Here is a 20,191-nt window from a genome sequence, read left to right on the forward strand (position 1 = left end):
AAAACTCAAGATTTAAATAAGTCGTTCCTGACTCAATTATTTATTTTCTGCATGGTCCAGGAGATGGGATATGTCCCAGAAGACACTGGCGACACGCTAAATAGTAAAAGGAAGGGCAGATGAGTTGTAAGTGTCAGATCTGTACTACTTGTGGGCCACAAGTTCACGACATTCAGTTTCTTGACCAATTTTTTTAAAAAAATCAATTCAAATGCATCTTGCTTTTTAAACTGCAACGAATTAAAATCAATGGGCTTATTAAAATCTAATACAGCCTTAAAAGTGACCTGTACAAACGTTATGTATAAATACAATCTTCATCCTGACCACTTCATAATTAATAGGATGTGCACGATATACAATATTAGGCTGAATAAACGAACATCTGAATTTTTTTTTTAAATAAATTAAATTTATGGGGCTGTGTTTGCTGATCGGAAGCAGTTTTATTTTAGTGGCTCCGCGATCTAGCGCTGCAGGTGAAAATACAAAAAGATGCAGCCACTTAATAGTTGTAGACTGTGTTGGATCTAGTCTGTCATGGGGTGGGGTGGAGGGGGGAGGGGGGGGGGGCATTACTTCTATGTGTCCGGAGTCGCTACGTTTATGGAGGTGATCACGTATTTACACATCACATTATTTACACACAGCAAAGTCACACCATATGGACGCAGAGTGGGGCAGGGTATGCCGTGGCAAAGTCTGGCTCCACCGTGGTACCTGCCCAATCGAGCTGGTCGTCTGTACATCCCCTGGTTTGCCTGCAGACACACAATTTTCAGTGCACCTATTTAAAACACACGCACACGCACCCTCACACACGGTACAGACCTGCATCAAACCTCTACATTTTCAGAAGCTTAAACTGGCCTTTAAGAGACCCAATTATCATTGGGAATCAATGCAAGTCTTTATCACAGTCACACAGCGAGTCCTTGCAGATAATTAATTATGAGAACACAACCCTCTAACTATTCACTTAAATTAAAAACAAAATCAAATCATTAAAAAAGTGAACTTACTACCAATTATTTGTTTTTTTCAAGTCGGTGAAAAATATTTAACAAAAGGTTTTTTCCAAAGGACTGCACCGTACCGCTCGGACATTTAGAGAGGCGAGTACTGGACTTTTTCTTTCAACTGCACAAATTTGTTAATGAGTTTTTTCCCCCTATCCCGTTCTTGCCAGTGACCAGAGTTACTTTTGAAACGCTTGATACATTTCCAAGATCAACAATGGCAGAAAATATCTTGTGATTTCATCCCAAAGGAGAGCGTGTAGATGGACAAATGGTAAAAGCTGTTGCACTGTACGGGGAACCTTTCAATCGCCCAAAATAAGCTTCACAAAAGACGCCACGTCAGTTGCTTGGGATTCGTGCAGAGTGAAGAAGGGATGTTGCTACGGAGAACAGAGAAACACAAGCGGTTAGCATTCAAGTAATGGTTTTACTTCCACTTTCAATTAGAGATGTGAGCTTTACCTGTGTAGAACACCCAAAATTTTAAACCAGGTAGTTGCAGATTCACTATCAATATATTGACGTCCAGATTAGTTATAACGTTTTAACTTAAAAATGAAAAAGACTTGCATTTATATAGCGCCTTTCATGACCTCAGGATGTCCCAAAGCGCCTTAAAGCCAATGAAGTACTTTTGAAGTGTAGTCACTTTTGAAATGTAGGAAATGCGACAGCCAATTTGCGCACAGCAAGCTCCCACAAACAGTAATGTGATAATGACCAGATAATCTGTTTTTGTTATGTTGATTGAGGGATAAATATTGGCCAGGACACCAGGGGTAACTCCTCTGCTTTTCTTCAAAATTGTACCGTGGAATCTTTTACGCCCAGAAGGAGCAGATGGGGGCTCGGTTTAACGTCTCACCCGAAAGACGGCCCCCACGACAATGCAGTACTCCCTCACCACTGCACTGGAGTGTCAGCCTAGATTTTTGTGCTCGAGTCTCTGGAATGGGTCTTGAACCCACAACCTTCTGACTCAGAGACAAGAGTGCTACCCACTGAGCCAAGGCTGACACACGAGATGTGATTTAAAAAGAGTTGAGCATTTAAAAAAAAATCTAAATCTAGTATATAATTGGTCGGCCAGTTAAATGCAATGGGAGCCAATATACTCTCAGGACGTGAGGACGTGAATGGTGCTTTATATAAAAGCAAGTTCTTTCCTTTCAAATACTTATCCAAATCATATGTCCACATGGGCAAAATTCACAGATTGTGGCATAATGCAACAACAAGTCTGATAGTTGATCATTAATTTTCTTTTTCACCTCACTTCTATAAGCTTGAAGAACACAGCAAGGGAGAAGGATGATTTGTCCCCATGAGATCTCTTTCTAACAAACTATGAATAAATTATACTTTCAACTCGAGGGAGGTAAATAGTTGCAGAAAACTCTACTTACCTACAAATGAACAAAGATGAACTCTTCCTCAACCCAAACCAGATATAGAAAATCATCAGCGTATCAATCCAATGTTCCAATCTACTTTATTCAACATTGCAATTTACGTATCCCATACTGCAAATCAGCATTATCTTTTAGACTACGGGTACAGCGTCCGAAATCCGGAATTCTCGGGACAGAATCCGTGCCATTTTTGGGGGTTTTCCGGATTTCAGACAAGAAAATCAAGAGTCTGAAATCCAGCAAAACACAAAATCTGGCACGGATTTCAGATTTCAGACTTGATTTTTTTGTCTGAAATCCGGAATCCTCAACTGATCCGCGCCGGATTTTGGGTTTGGCTTCAAAAATGTCTGGTTTTCGGACAATAATTCCAGACGACTCCATCAGCGATGCACAAAATGTCCAGTTTTTGGACAATTCCGATTTTCGGAGTTCCAGATTCAGGACGTTGCACCTGAACAATCCGTTATCCAACACAACCGTCAACATTATCCAAAATTACAATTTACATATCCAATACTGCTATCGACATTACCATGATTATCCAACAGTACAATCTATGGTTATTCACCACCGCAGCCGGGACTATCCAACATAGCCAACTACTAAATATCAGTAACAGATCATCTGGTCATGCAGCTCAATCCTGTTTGCTGGGTCTTTGCTTCGTGCGGATTGGCTGCAGCATTTTCCTACATTACAATAGTGATCGCACTTGAAAAGTTGTCTATTGGTTAAATGTTTTCAGATGTCCTGAGGTGCTTTATATAGAAGCAAGTTCTATCTTCTTCCTTTTTAAATACTTATCCAATTCCCTTCAAATGATGTTACAATCTTTGACTCAATAGCAAATTGGAGTAAAAGATTCCATTTTCTCTTGATCCTGTGGGTAGTATATGCACCGCACCTGTGAGTATGCTCACAGGTACATACATTACACGGTGTGATAACTTCAACCTTCATTCTCAGGAAAATCCACAGTTGATGCCTGGTTAGAATTCACTATTTATCCTCTTGTATCCTTTCATGATTATGAAAACTTTTACTTGGTCCCCCTTAACTTGCGAGATAAAAATTTTTGAGCCTTTCTCCGTGACTTTACCCGCTCATTCCTGGATATCGTTCTTGTGAATCTTCACTATACTGTCTCCATCGCTCGAATATTCTTCCGCCAATGGGAAGCCCAGAGCTGCACACAATATTCCAAATGTGGCATGGCCAATGTCCTGGAAAATTATCACTCCTTTTCTCTTGTATACAATGCACCTGTATATAAAACCCAGAAACTTTTATCTGCAGCCACATTTTTAAAGGTTCCTCTAACTTCACCCCAAAATCTCGCTCTTCTTTCCTATATTACTAGTGACTACACTTCAAAAGTACTTCATTGGCTGTAAAGTGTTTTGAGACGTCTGGTGGTCGTGAAAGGCGCTATATAAATGCAAGTCTTTTTTGCTTAAGAATCATAACCATTTATAGCAGATGTCCTTTCAGTGCTAGTTTTCCCAAAATATACCGTTTCACATTTCTCTGAACTGAACTCTATCCACTCCATGCTTTCTGATCCTGAACTACTTTCTATTCAAGCTGTCAGTTCCTTTAATAACATGCGTCTCAATTTTCACAAGCCTCTTCTGTGACATCTTATCCTTCTGACAAGCCATATATACAACATCCATCATATTCTCATTACACAAACTTTCCTTGGCGGGAGGCGGGGGCTGGCCAGAGAAACCCTCCCCATTAAATTAGTCAAGCATGTCCTGACACGTTAGGCGAGGTCATGATCGGGTTCGGCTGTGATGCTCTCTGCGGCTGACTAGCACGTTGGCATTTACTGTTGGGGCTCACAGCTGAATAGCGATCACCTGTGGGTGGAGGGAGGTAGTACAGGTACAGCAACGTCACTATCGAAGTTGGGAGTCAGTGCCTTTGGTAGAAAAGTTAGCCAGAAACAGAAAAGGAAAAATCCACCACACATCTAGATTAAAAAGAAAAATGATACCTTAAGCAGGCTGGTTGGGGGAGTTTTTAATAACAAGGCCCGACTACTAACACAGCCAATTAAATCAAGTTATTAACACCATTCAACATTTTCATGGCTTAGTTTCCACTAAATTAATGCCTTCTAAATGAATTATTTCAAGATAGCTCCTTCCCGTATTCTTGTTTCTCCTGCTCAGATTCTCTGTTTTTATTCTTTTTCTCCTGAAGCTGCGATTCTTGACCCGACAGTACCTCACCCGCGTGGCTCTTATTCCGTGAGCCTGGACAGTGAACATAAGACAAAGGAGCAGGAGTCGGCCATTTGGCCCCTCAAGCCTGCTCCTTTTTTTACAAGCCTCCATTATTTCTTGATTTATACTCTGTCCAACAGTGTTAGGGGGTCTATAGACTGTACACACCAGCGACTTTTTCCCCGTATTGTTCCTTATCTCAACCCAAACTGATTCAACAACGGCAGGAGGCTGTTCATCCATAACAGGCCATCAGCACAGTTAAGGTCAACCTGACCTCAGCTGAAGTCCACACTTATGCACTTTCCAGCAAAGCCCAATAGACAGTAATTATGAATGGAAACCCCTGCCAATTATCTCTTGCACCAGCAATTTTCCCCATTCACTCGAGCTCTTAACCGAAGGTTCGCAGCGATATGAAGTGTGGCCGTGTGATTCTCCTGGAGTGGTGGGGGGGGGGGGGGGAAGGACCTTGGGCTGGGGGCCACCTCTGAGCCGCTTTAACAAACGTCCTGCGGGGGGAGTTCCGAACAGGATTGCAGAAGCCCTGGAGCAGACCACATGCCCAGTCAGCTGTAGAAGGTGTCAACACAGGGTAAAGAAAGGGGCGAAATAATAATTCACAGTAACTAAAGTGGCAGCAGATTCTGAACATCAAAAGCACTTCCTCTCCAGTAAAGTTTCCTTAAGTTATTTAAGTGTACATTTTTGTTTACAAATGGACAAAGGGAACACTAAATACAGTTCCAAACGTGGCCACTGTCATAAGGCTCTCAAGCCTAAGGACAAAAGAAAACTTCAGTAATTTTTTTTAATCTCCGATGACTCGGTCGTCCAGTAACATGGACACGAGACGTCCATTGAGATGCAACACAATGTTGCACGGTGCAGTGATGGGGTAGGAGACAATCCCCACCACATGTTGAATCTCTAATCACAGGTCAGCAAGAAGAGGCAAGAAGTGATGAGAAAAAACAAACATGGCCAGTGGAAAGAGAGTGAGTAAATCCACACCACTGCCAAGATAATACTTCCTAGCGTACCAGGTCGACAGCACCTGAAAGCAAGCTGTTGCTGGGGGAATGGTGTGCGGCACTGGAATATCACAACAGAAGATACAGATCAGCCGTGATCGAACTGAATGGCAGAAAATGCTCGAGGGGCTGAATGGTCCCCTCCTGTTTCTATGCGTGAGAAAGTAAGTTACATAATGGAAGGGGGGGGCGAGCTTGAGAATTATATTTTAAACTGAAGAAACACCCAATGAGATACACATGGCCAAAGGTGTGGGAAAGAGGGGTCCCTTTTCATGGGACACTGGCACCAGCTCTGGCACAGGAAGGAGAAGGGATGGGACACACTCCACCTGAACCGAGATGGGACCCTTGTCCAACCAGAAAAGGTAATTAGGGAGGTGAAAAAAGACTTTAAACTAGTAAGATTGGGGGGGGGGGGGGGGAAAAGAGGGGAGGAAGATCGACAAGAAATGTAATCAGCCTAAATAAAAACAAAACAGGAAAACAGAGCATAGGAAAGAATAAAGTAAGGGAGGACATTGATGGGAAGGGGGTAAATAGAGTTATAGAACAGGACCCAATATGTAAAAAGTCCAAGGGAAGATTCGCTATTGGATCTAGTAATGGGGAATTAACCAGGGCAGATGAGAAGTAAAATTAGGGGAACATCTAGGCAAAAGTGACCATAATATAATAGGCTTTAAGATGATAATAGAGAAGGACATAAGTATGATGAAAACCAGGTTAATAGATTGGAGAAAAGCTGATTTTAAGGGGCTGAGAATAGAACTTGGGAATATAAAATGGGCAACAATATTGGCAAACAACAGCAATGGGAAACATTTAAAATGGTGTTCAACAGAGTGCAGGAAAAATATATTCAGCTAAAAGAACAAACTAAACACCATGAGACTCCGTGGGTGAATAAAGACATAAGGGAACAATTGAGGGTAAGGAAAGAGGCATACATTAAGTACATAGACTGCAGGGGAGTGCATGATGAGAGAGAATATGGAGAGATTAGGAGAGAAGTCAAAAAAATAATTTGAAAGGCAAAGAGGAACTATGAAATTAAATTATCAGGGAACATAAAACGAAATAGTAAAAAATTTACAAGCACATCAATTTAAAAAAAGGTTAGGATGGGAATAGGGCCTTTAAGGGATAGACAGGCAACAATAGGGAGATGGCAGAAATATTAAATCGTCATTTCACTTTGGTATTTAACAGGGAGATAGAACATTGGATGATGAGATTAGTAATGTGATAAGTGTATTTAAAATAAGAGGGGATATATTAAATAAACTAATCAAACTCAGAGGATAAAACCCCTGGTCCAGATGGATTGCATCCATGTATTTTAAAAGAATCTAGGGAAGAGATAGCAGAGGCATTACTACACATATTTAAGAAATAATTAGAAAAAGGTGTAGTACCAGAGGATTGGTGGATAGCTAAAGTAATAGCTTTATTTAAGAAGGGGGATAGAACAATGTCCAGGGGATTATAGACCACTCGGCTTAACATCGGTGGTAGGAAAATAATGGAATCCCTACTAAAGGAGAGAATAGAAGAACATCTAGAAACAAAAAATATAATAATGAATAGTCAGCATGGATTTCAAAAGGGAAAGACTTGCTTGGCCAACCTCATTGAATTTTTTGAAGAGGTAACAGAGAGAGTAAACACTAATAATGCAGCAGATATAATTTATCTAGATATTCAAAAGGCCTTCGATAAGTTAACCGCAGAATAGACGGATGGATATGGTCAGAGAATGCGGAGTCAGGGGACAAGTTGCAGAATGGAGAGCTAGCTGGCTTCAAGACAGAAAACAGAGAGTCAGGGTAAAGGGTAGCTATTCACAGTGACAGAGGGTGGGTAGTGGTGTTCCACAAGGATCAGTGCTGGGACCACTGTTGTTCACAATTTACGTTAACGATTTAGATTTTGGAATCAAAAACACAATTTCTACATTTGCAGATGACACCAAATTTGGGGAGGGGGGGGGGGGCGGGGAGGTTTAGTCAATACTGAGGAGGACTGCTACAAATTACAGGAAGACATTAAAAAACTTGCAAAATGGGCAAATAATTGGCAAATGAATTTCAATACAGATAAATGTGAGGTAGTACATGTTGGTAGGAAGAATAGGTACGTCACATAACAAAGAGAATGTTTCCACTAGTGGTGAAGAGCACAACTAGAGGCCATCAATAAAACATAGTCTCCAAGAAATCCAATAGGGAATTCAGGAGAAACTTCTTTACCCAAAGAGAGGGTTATGCTGATAGATTTAGATGAAGAAAGATGGGAGGAGGCTCGAGTGGAGCATAAACGCCAGCATGGATTGGTTGGGCCGAAGGGCCTGTTTCTATGCAGGATATCCTCTGTAATCCTATGTAAATCGGAGGGGAATTGACAGGCTAGATGCTGAGAGGTTGTTTCCCCCTGGCTGGAAAGTCTAGAACCAGGGGATATAGTCTTGGGATAAGGGGTCGGCCATTTAAGACTGAGATGAGGAGAAATTTCTTCACTCAGAGGGTGGTGAATCTTTGGAATTATCTGTCCCAGACGGTTGTGGAGGCTCAGTCATTGAGTATATTTAAGACCGAAATCAATAGATTTTTGGACTAGCGGGGAATCAAGGGATATGGGATCGGGCCGATAAGTGGACTTGAGGTAGAAGATCAGTCAAGTAATAAAATCAATGGAAACTTGGCCTTTATTGCAAAGGGGATGGAGTATAAAAGCAGGGAAGTCTTGCTACGGTTATACAAGGTATTGGTGAGGCCACACCTGGAATACTGCGTACAGTTTTGGTTTCCATATTTAAAGAAAGATATACTTGCTTTGGAGGCAGTTCAGAGAAGGTTCACGAGGTTGATTCTGGAGATGAGGGGGTTGATTTATGAGGAAAGGTTGAATAGGTTGGGCCTCTATGGAATTCAGAAGAATAAGAGGTGATCTTATCGAAACATATAAGATTATGAGGGGACTTGACAGGGTGGATGCAGAGAGGATGTTTCAACTGATAGCGGAGACCTGAACTAGGGGGCATAATCTTAGAATAAGGGGGTGCCCATTTAAAACTGAGATGAGGAGGAATTTCTTCTCTCAGAGGGTTGTAAATCTATGGAATTCGCTGCCTCAGAGAACTGTGGAAACTAGGCCATTGAATAAATTTAAGACAGAGATAGACAGTTTAGGCCACAGCTGCAGTATTGCGTGCAGTTCTGGTCACCGTATTATAGGAAGGACGTGACTGCACTAGAGAGATTGCAGAGGAGATTTACTAGGATGCTGTCTGGAATGGAGAATCTTAGTTATGATGACAGATTGGATAGACTGGGTTTGTTCTCATTGGAACAGAGGAGGTTGAGAGGAGACCTCATTGAGGTGTACAAAATATTGAGGGGCCTGGACATAGTGGATAGTAAGGGTCTATTTCCATTGGTGGAGGGGTCTATTACGAGGGGGCATAGTTTTAAGGTGGTTGGTGGAAGGTTTAGAGGGGATTTGAGGGGAGCTTCTTTACGCAGAGGGTTGTTGGGATCTGGAACTCGCTGCCTGGAAGAGTGGTGGATGCAGAAACCCTCACCACTTTTAAGAGATAGTTGGATGGGCACTTAAAGTGCAGTAACCTGCACGGACCTAGAGCTGGTAATTGGGATTAGACTGGATGACCTTTTGTTGGACGGAGCAGATATAATGGTAAGTACTGCAGAGAATAGAATACAGCCAGGGTGATCTCCTGGACTAAGTTTCGATCGCCTAGATGGGTCGGAGAGGAATTTTCTCAGATTTTTTTCTCCCCAAGTTGGCCTGGGTTTTTAATCTGGTTTTTGCCTCTCCCAGGAGATCATATGGTGGAATGTAGAATGTTTTAGTATAAGGGGTGTCGCAGTTCTGCAAGGCGGACTTTTGGGCTGGGTATTCTTTGCCTTTCCATCATTGTTCATAGGTTTATATGTAACCTTTAGGGCTGCTGACCAAGGGCCGCTGACCAAGGGCCGCATGGCTCTTTGTCGGCCGGCGCGGACACGATGGGCCGAATGGCCTCCTTCTGCGCTGTAAATTTCTATGTTTCTATGTCACTTATTACTTGGAAGGTGCAAGTCTCGGTGAGGTAGAGGACCAATGGGATCTCGGAGTACCCTTTGAATTAGAAGTTGCACCACAGGCTAGCAAGGCCATAAAATAGCAAACTATCACTCGGGTTTATTTCTAGAGGTATAGAATTGAAAAGTAGGGAAGTTATGCTAAACCTGTATCAAACCTTGATTAGACCACACTTAAAGGGCCATACTTTTCCAAAAGTCCCCCACCGCCCGATTGCCACCCAGAAAGACCTCTAAGATTCCGCAAATATCACTGGCGAAAATTTCCATTAAAAAAGTTTAAAAAATACTGCCCGGCGAGAAAATGGATCCTGCACCAAGATTCTCGGCGGTTAAAGGCGAAACGAGGTAAAATGGACAGTTCTTACCGGAATGAACATTAAATACTTAAAATTTAGACCAAGGCTGCGGTTGGGCCTAGGGAGGGGAAAAAATTCATTCCGACGTCCTGAGTCTGGAAATGCCTTGGCCCAGGTAAGGAGCGGGGGGGCCGAGGTAGGGGGGTGGGGGTGGGGGTGGGGGTGGAAACGAGGTAAGGAGAGGGGGAGTCCCGATAGGGGGGGGGGTGAGAAACGAGGCGGGGGGGGGAGGCTGAGGTGAGGGGGGGGCTAAGGTAAGGAGCGAGCGGGCTGAGGTAAAGAGCAGGGAGTCCAGCGGGGCAGAGGTCAATGGCAGCCCGAGGCGGGGGTCCGTATTTCGGAACATTTTCTGGATTCCGGACGACCCCGCCACGGATCGTCCCTATGTTTGGATTCCCGAACAGTATGGATTCCGGAACTCTGGATTTTTGATGCTGTACCTGTACCAGAATTGCAAGGGTATACATATCAGGAAAGAATGAACAGGCTGGGTCTCTTTTCTCTTGAAAAAAGGCTGAGGGGTGACTTAATAGAGGTCTTTAAAATTATGAAAGATTTTGATAGAGCGGATACAGAGAGAATGTTTCCACTTGTGGGGAAGAGCATAACTAAAGGCCATCAATATAAGATAGTCACCAAGAAATCCAATAGGGAATTCAGAAGAAACTTCTTTGCCCAAAGAGTGGTGAGAATGTGGAACTCGCTACCACAGGGAGTGGTTGAGGCGAATAGTATCGATGCATTTAAGGGGAGGCTAGATAAGCATATGAGGGAGAAAGGAAGAGAGGGTAGTGCTGATAGATTTAGATGAGGAAAGACAGAAGGAGGCTCGAGTGGAGCATAAACGCCGGTACGGACTGGTTGGGCGAATGGGCTGTTTCTGAGCTGTATATCCTATGGAATCCTATGATTGGAGTGACTCTGCCCAGTTTCTAAAGTCTCCCAATGTCCGATCATTATTATTTACTTAAAATTTGATGAGTTTCAAAAATGATTACATAGAATATACAGCACAGAAACAGGCCATTGGGCCCAACTGGTCTATGCCAGTGTTTATGCTCCACATGAGCCTCCTCCCACTCTACTTCATCTAACCGGATCAGCATGTCCTTCTATTCCTTTCACCCCCCCCCCCCCCCCCCGTGCTTATCTAGCCTCCCCTTAAAAGGCATCTGTGCTATTCGACTCAACCACTCCCTGTGGTAGTGAGGTCCACATTCTAACCAGATAGCAGTTTAAGTGAGCTGGGCAGGGAAATTGTCGACATTGCACATCAGGAAAGAAGTACATTTACATCAGAAAGCGAAGATGTAAACTGGATTTGGAAAAGCCTTAAAAGGAATTTTGTCTGAATGGAATTTTCAACCGAGACTGCACTGTAGTATCAATAATGAGAAGCTGTACTTTAGCATCAATAGTGTAGATCAGGTACCCAGTCAAACCACAACTTTAATTTCAACACTTCAATTACGGGCAGCCTGTGGTGGCAACATTCTAATGGTGTCACATAAAACTAACAATAGATGGTGCAATATAAATGACCTCTTCAGACAACCCACATCATTTCACAAGACTGCAATCCTAACCCAAAACAAAATAATTTCCAAGTGATTTACGCTCTTAGTGACGTAAAAGCATCAACGATTCAAGGCTTCCAGGTCTGCTTATTTGAAAGTCGAGACCTTTTTTTCCATCACTAACCTTCAAAGTGTATTAAAATACTCTGTGCAGGGTTTGTTTACATAATATTTTTTTTTCCATAAAGTTCCATCTGCTCTGTTGTGGAACTCCCTCCAACACTCTCCAGTCTCGGACACACGGAGCTGTGAAATCATTCTCCCATTTTAAGGTCCAGTGCCTGCTCCTTATATTACTGCCATGCTGACTCAAATACCTAAGAACTCATGTTAGGAGTGGAAGCAAGTCTTCCTCGATTCCGAGGGACTGCCTATGATGATGATGATGCTGACTCAAATTAAACAGTGATTCAGCAAAACAGAAACTTACTTTGGAAAGCATCATTCTTTCCAAATCAGGAGCTGCACCACCAATACTTACCCAAATGGGAGGCTTAATGAAGCACTGCATTTATATCGCCTCTAACACAGTAAAAGGTCCCAAGGCGCTTTCACAGGAGTATCATCAAACAAAATTTGATAACGAGTTATTAGGATGAATGCCCCAAAGCTTGGTCAAAGAGGTAGGCTTTAAGGAGCGTCTTAAATGGAGAGAGAGAGAGAGAGAGAGAGAGAGAGAGAGGTTAGGGAGGGAATTCCAGAGCTTAGGGCCAAGTTAGCTGAAGGCATGGCCTCCAATGGTGGAGCGGTAAATCAGGGATGCACAAAAGGCCAGAATTGGAGGAGTGCAGAGATCTCGGAGGGTTGTAGAGCTGGAGGAGATTACAGAATAGGGGCGAGGCCGGGGAGGGATTTGAACCCAGGGATGAGAATCTTAAATGCAAGGTATCGCCGGATCAGGAGCCAATGTAGGTCAGCATGCACAGGAGTGAACAGGATGGTGCGAGTTAGGATACGGGCAGCGGGTTTTGGACGAGCTGAGGTTTACGGAGTGTGGACGGTGAGATGCTGGCCAAGAGAGTGTTGGAATAGTCAAATCTGGAGGTAACCAAGCCGTGGATGAGGGTTTCAGCAGCCGCGGGGGCAGAGGCAGAGATGGGGTATATTACAGAGATAGAAGTAGGTGGTCTTGGTGATGCAGAGGATTAAGTGTATTTCTCCTGGATATTCCATTCAACAGAAGAATTTAACCCCCCTGGCAATAACACGGCATCTTATTTCCAAACCAGTACCTGCTTCAGGTTGCATGGAACTAAATGCAGAACACATTTTAGTACATGAGGACCAAGAGCAAATACAGGTACAATAGTGCTGGGCCAGCAATCAGGCAAGTAGTGACTTATTAAAAAAATGTAGCTGGTAATTTGTGGGATATCAGATCGTCATAACAACCTGATGTCCTTCATTAGGAATAAAAACAGAAAATGCTGGAAATCTCAGTGGATCAGGCAGCATCTGTGGAGAGAAAGCAGTTGGTCATTATCCAGCCATTCACACCCCATCTCGACAAATGTTTTTCTAACTTCTGGCATTACCATTTGAATTTGGGCCATCATCCCTTTTGTCTCTCTAATCTCTCCTGTCATCCACCCCATCACATCACAGACCTTCCCTTTTGTTCTTTCTTCCCCTCCCCCTCTCAGTGCTTGTGAAGAATCGTTCTTTCGGAACACTCTCCAGTTCTGACGAAGGGTCATCGACCCGAAACGTTAACTCCGCTTCCTCTCCACAGATGCTGCCTGACCCGCTGAGATTTTCAGCATTTTCTGCGTTTATTCCAGATTCCAGCAGCTGCAATATTTTGTTTGTTTATTGGTCCTTCATTAAGGAATTTGCCAATTACCATAAAGTCTGGATGTCCTACATGGAACTCCAGTCCACACGAAGAGTTTGACTCTCAATAACCTCTGTCGCAGCCAAGCAAGCTCCCAAGTTGTACGAACCATCTCTATTCAAGGCGGCGTCCTACCATCTTCTCGGGGCAACCATGGACGGGCAATAAACATGGCTTTGCCAGCACTGCCCACTTCCCAAGAATATACATTTTTTTTCTAAAATGGGCATCTGAACCAGACTCTGCTCCTGTTCAAATCCTGTTTATTTTGCAGACATCAGGCAGGAATTGGGTGTTTTAGTTTGAACATTGGCCATTCACCCATAGTCACTGGGAGGATTTACACATGGAGAAAGAATGAGAACTCACAGCAGTGGTGCAAGCCAGACGGGAGACTGCATCATGTTCTTCTGTGGCTGGAGTGTGCAGTGTAACACGAAACCTGTAGGGAGCAGGGCCTCACGGGGTGAAGCAAACTCACACTGAGCTGCGTCCAAAACTGAAAGCAGCTTCAATTTGTAGCAACAATGACATTGCTTTGTGGGAATGAGATAAATGGCAGTGTACCTCCAGATTCCAAGCTGGAGGTGGTGCAACCAAAGGTTTTCACATCACTGATGTTTCGCGACAATATTTGATGAAATATATCTTCAATTGAGCAGTTTGAATGTTAAAATAACATTTCTGCCAGCTTATCATCAACTGGACTCTTAAGCCTGGATTGCTGCGTTGACTTTCATCCCATTGTCTGTAGTGCAGGACAGCTAATTTCACACACTTGTTAAGTGTTGTGACGTTGATGGCCAAGCAGAGATAAAGCTGGCCCGTGTCCGTGGCCTCGAACGCGACAGTGCAGGACATCAAGTGACGGGTACAATAGCATCAGAAGGTTTGCGCTGAGTAGCGGATGAGTGGGAAACAAACTGTACAGATACGAATCAGCAAAACCCCGAGGGGGCGTTTAAGGGCCGCTGTACTAGCGAAAACCTTAATCAGGGGCAAAGTAATTTGGTAAAGTTAAAACATAAAGTAGGAAAGGCTGAGAGAATGGTTTAATGCGTTCATGGAGGAATAGCTGGATCCCACTTTCCAGCATTTAGGCTGAAATAAAGAACAACATGCTCACAAGGGGCCAGGGCTAAGGTCAAAGAATCCTCTGAAGAGGTAACACTCCTGAGAGTATAAACAAAAGAAATGTAGACAGCTCACAAAAATAACGAGCTGAGGCAGCCATGTTCGAGTCACACGAGATAGCAGAAACAAAGCCACTTTGAAATGAGGCTAGCCAGATGTATTTGTGAAGGACACTAGTCTGAGAGCTAAAACCTGGGAACATGTTCACAGAGACGTAATACGTAACCTATAGATTGGGGGGTGGGGGGGCTCCCCAGCAACAGTGGCTATAACTGAATGTACCAATGAAATCATTAGAAATTACTGTAACCAATGATATTGCTGTAACTGTAGTAACCAATGAAATTACTGTAACTGTATTAATCAATGTATTATTAGCAGGTGGGCGGGGACTGGTGACAAATAACCAATAGAACTCTTCCCCGCGTAGTTTCATTATTTTGACTGTATTACGACTGTATAAAACGTAACAGTGCAGGCTGTCCTACGAGACCGGGGATTAAAGCATCCAGTAGCAGTACTGATGCAACCGGTTCTCTCTTGATTAATCAGGTTTTAATAAACAATTATTTTCTCTATATACGGACCTTTGTGTCGAATGTTATATTTTTAATACTCCACAACAGCCGCTATTCCACCAAGACTGATTAATTGTGAATGAAGTACCTCTGCACTGGCTCCGATAACCATACGTGTCCGTACTATAGGAACACAAGAACTTAAGAAATAGGAGCAGGTGTAGGCCCCTCGAGCCTGCTCCACCATTTAATAAAATCATGATTGATCTGATCTTGGCCTCCACTCCACTTCCCTGCCCGCTCCCCATAACCCTTGACTCTCTTATCTTTCAAAAATCTGTCTATCTCCAACTTAAATACATTCAATGACCCATTCAGCCTCCACTGCTCTCTGGGGTAGAAAATTCTAAAGATTCACGACCCTCTGAGAAGAAATTCCCCCTCATTTCTGTTTTAAATGGGTGACCCCTTGTTCTGAGACTATGCCCCCTAGTTCTAGACTCCCCCACAAGAGGAACCTTTAATAGTGCAAATCACAGAATGCTCTACATCCGTCATAAATTCAATCATCTGGAGAAACATAAATTAAACCAACTGAACAGTTCAGCCATCAACCAAACCACTTTATCCATGTTGCACGAGAAGGAGGGAGGGTTGGGAGGAAAGTCTGTACAGACTGTATTTTTTGGGCAGTAACACCACACAGGCAAACTAAAAGGCGGCACTTCAGAGTGCCACCATAGTCAAACCACAGGCATTGAGCCAGTCCATTTCGCAAAGGATAAACCATGGATGCTCTCTGTTCTCATATTCAATTAAGAAAAGACATTTCAGATTTTTTAAAAAGATGTTTTATTTCAGCAAGGTCTTGTTGACATATTGTACTGAGGGATACATGCAGCTTCTGAATAGGCTCACTTATGATGTAGGGTAAAGATTAACAATGATGATGATGGTGAGGTACACGGGATCATTCATCATCATAGGCAGTCCCTCGAATCGAGGATGACTTGCTTCCACGTCAAGAAGTTCACAGGTGTTTCAATGAAGGACCTAATATTCCAGGTCCCGAACTACATGTTGAAGGGTGGAAGATGCCTGTGCGTGGATTTTTTTAACGTGTGGTGGCCGTTGCACACCAGCCACCACACGGGCTTGACAGGGCTAGGTCTTGGTCCAGCGGCAAGGATTACCCAAGACAACTGGAGACCAGCTCTGCTGCACGGACCAAGTGCGCGCACATATCGCAGTGTGGGCTGGCCCGTGCTGCCCCTGGGCCCTCCTCTTCTTTCCTGGGCCCCGATCACGTCCCTCTACAATCTCTCACTGCTCCTTCGCCCTGACCTCACCGCTCCTGCTGTACCTGCCCACGCTGCAATCATCGACCTGGACCTTGGTGACATCCCTCTTCACTTCCGTTGCTCTCCTGCTCCAGCACGCGCTGTTCCCTGGAGTGGTATGCCTCCACGCTGCTCCTTCCGCTCCCCAGCCTGCCCAGATGGTGCTCGCAGGCCAGCAACCAATCAACCTGCTGTACATGGGATAACACGGCTGATACTATACTGCAGTAAAACGGCACATTAGCTGCTGGGGCAAGTGTGCTTTTCCAAAGTCTATGCAGGAGAGCTTAATTAATAGTTAACGATAACCTAACATTCCTCAGTCAAACTGTGACTTTTGAAACACACTCCCGAGTCCCGAGGCTCTGTTGTTCTGTATCTGTTCTGGTGGAAGATCCATCACTTTGGCGCAAAGCCGCACCTTCGGGTTGCAAGTTTAAAATAACGGTGTGAGCTGTGATCTACATTTAACAGCAATAACACCAATTCCCAGCAGCTAATTACCGGGAACATGTTGTACATTGTACGGCAGCACATAAAAGTGCGGCGTTCCATATATTGGGGGGGAAAATTGCGGTCGGAGGCTTCTGCAGGCGAACGCCTCCAACTGAAAAAGTTTTAACGAAAGTACCTGGTGGTCCCAGAGGAACACAGGATTGCGGTCCGAGGACTAGTTTCGCAGTCCAATGTACGGAAACTCGTCTTCCAGGATCGTATGCATATCCTGGGATCAAGTGGGCCTGGACCACCAATGAACATCTAGTATTCTCATTCATAGCAATGGGAGCTCCGAGCTCCCATGACTTTCATAGAAACATAGAAACATAGAAAATAGGTGCAGGAGCAGGCCATTCAGCCCTTCTAGCCTGCACCGCCATTCAATGAGTTCATGGCTGAACATGAAACTTCAGTACCCCCTTCCTGCTTTCTCGCCATACCCCTTGATCCCCCGAGTAGTAAGGACTTCATCTAACTCCCTTTTGAATATATTTAGTGAATTGGCCTCAACTACTTTCTGTGGTAGAGAATTCCACAGGTTCACCACTCTCTGGGTGAAGAAGTTTCTCCTCATCTCGGTCCTAAATGGCTTACCCCTTATCCTTAGACTGTGACCCCTGGTTCTGGACTTCCCCAACATTGGGAACATTCTTCCTCCATCTAAACTGTCTAAACCTGTCAGAATTTTAAACGTTTCTATGAGGTCCCCTCTCATTCTTCTGAACTCCAGTGAATACAAGCCCAGTTGATCCAGTCTTTCTTGATAGATCAGTCCCACCATCCCGGGAATCAGTCTGGTGAATCTTCGCTGCACTCCCTCAATAGCAAGAATGTCCTTGCTCAAGTCAGGAGACCAAAACTGTACACAATACTCCAGGTGTGGCCTCACCAAGGCCCTGTACAACTGTAGCAACACCTCCCTGCCCCTGTACTCAAATCCCCTCTCTATGAAAGCCAACATGCCATTTGCTTTCTTAACCGCCTGCTGTACCTGCATGCCAACCTTCAATGACTGATGTACCATGACACCCAGGTCTCGTTGCACCACCCCTTTTCCGAATCTGTCACCATTCAGATAATAGTCTGTCTCTCTGTTTTTACAACCAAAGTGGATAACCTCACATTTATCCACATTATACTTCATCTGCCATGCATTTGCCCACTCACCTAACCTATCCAATTCACTCTGCAGCCTCATAGCATCCTCCTCGCAGCTCACACTGCCACCCAACTTGGTGTCATCCGCAAATTTGGAGATACTACATTTAATCCCCTCGTCTAAATCATTAATGTACAATGTAAACAGCTGGGGCCCCAGCACAGAACCTTGCAGTACCCCACTAGTCACTGCCTGCCATTCTGAAAAGTATCCATTTACTCCTACTCTTTACTTCCGGTCTGCCAACCAGTTCTCAATCCACGTCAGCACACTACCCCCAATCCCATGTGCTTTAACTTTGCACATTAATCTCTTGTGTGGGACCTTGTCGAAAGCCTTCTGAAAGTCCAAATATACCACATCAACTGGTTCTCCTTTGTCCACTTTACTGGAAACATCCTCAAAAAATTCCAGAAGATTTGTCAAGCATGATTTCCCTTTCACAAATCCATGCTGACTTGGACCTATCATGTCACCATTTTCCAAATGCGCTGCTATGACATCCTTAATAATTGATTCCATCATTTTACCCACTACTGAGGTCAGGCTGACTGGTCTATAATGCCCTGTTTTCTCTTTCCCTCCTTTTTTAAAAAGTGGGGTTACATTGGCTACCCTCCACTCGATAGGAACTGATCCAGAATCAATGGAATGTTGGAAAATGACTGTCAATGCATCTGCTATTTCCAAGGCCACCTCCTTAAGTACTCTGGGATGCAGTCCATCAGGCCCTGGGGATTTATCGGCCTTCAATCCCATCAATTTCCCCAACACAATTTCCCGACTAATAAAGATTTCCCTCAGTTCCTCCTCCTTACTAGACCCTCTGACCCCTTTTATATCCGGAAGGTTGTTTGTGTCCTCCTTAGTGAATACCGAACCAAAGTACTTGTTCAATTGGTCTGCCATTTCTTTGTTCCCCGTTATGACTTCCCCTGATTCTGACTGCAGGGGACCTACGTTTGTCTTTACTAACCTTTTTCTCTTTACATACCTATAGAAACTTTTGCAATCCGCCTTAATGTTCCCTGCAAGCTTCTTCTCGTACTCCATTTTCCCTGCCCTAATCAAACCCTTTGTCCTCCTCTGCTGAGTTCTAAATTTCTCCCAGTCCCCGGGTTCACTATTTCTGGCCAATTTGTATGCCACTTCCTTGGCTTTAATACTATCCCTGATTTCCCTTGATAGCCACGGTTGAGCCACCTTCCCTTTTTTATTTTTACGCCAGACAGGAATGCACAATTGTTGTAGTTCATCCATGCGGTCTCTAAATGTCTGCCATTGTCCATCCACAGTCAACTCCTTAAGTATCATTCGCCAATCTATCCTAGCCAATTCACGCCTCATACCTTCAAAGTTACCCTTCTTTAAGTTCTGGACCATGGTCTCTGAATTAACTGTTTCATTCTCCATCCTAATGCAGAATTCCACCATATTATGGTCACTCTTCCCCAGGGGGCCTCACACAATGAGATTGCTAATTAATCCTCTCTCATTACACAACACCCAGTCTAAGATGGCCTCCCCCCTAGTTGGTTCCTCGACATATTGGTCTAGAAAACCATACCTTATGCACTCCAGGAAATCCTCCTCCATCGTATTGCTTCCAGTTTGGTTAGCCCAATCTATGTGCATATTAAAGTCACCTTTATTGCATGCACCCCTAATTTCCTGTTTGATGCCCTCCCCAACATCACTACTACTGTTTGGAGGTCTGTACACAACTCCCACTAACGTTTTTTGCCCTTTGGTGTTCTGCAGCTCTACCCATATAGATTCCACATCATCCAAGCTAATGTCCTTCCTAACTATTGCATTAATCTCCTCTTTAACCAGCAATGCTACCCCACCTCTTTTTCCTTTTATTCTATCCTTCCTGAATGTTGAATACCCCTGGATGTTGAGTTCCCAGCCCTGATCATCCTGGAGCCACGTCTCCGTAATCCCAATCACATCATATTTGT

At 43.9% G+C, this 20,191-nt stretch overlaps 1 protein-coding gene across 1 annotated transcript in view; it reads right to left on the bottom strand.

Annotated features, from left to right (window-relative positions):
- Positions 1–614: 614 nt before the first annotated feature.
- Positions 615–20,191, bottom strand: part of map2k6 (mitogen-activated protein kinase kinase 6) — a 122,183-nt gene continuing 102,606 nt past the window's right edge. The window contains exon 12 of the mRNA XM_070857764.1: positions 615–1,402. Within this exon, the coding sequence (XP_070713865.1) occupies positions 1,325–1,402 (78 nt within the window). The 3' untranslated portion in view covers positions 615–1,324. The remainder of the gene's footprint in view (positions 1,403–20,191) is intronic.

Source organism: Pristiophorus japonicus, chromosome 16 (genome assembly GCF_044704955.1).
Source record: "Pristiophorus japonicus isolate sPriJap1 chromosome 16, sPriJap1.hap1, whole genome shotgun sequence".
In the NCBI taxonomy this organism is placed as follows: domain Eukaryota; kingdom Metazoa; phylum Chordata; class Chondrichthyes; family Pristiophoridae; genus Pristiophorus; species Pristiophorus japonicus.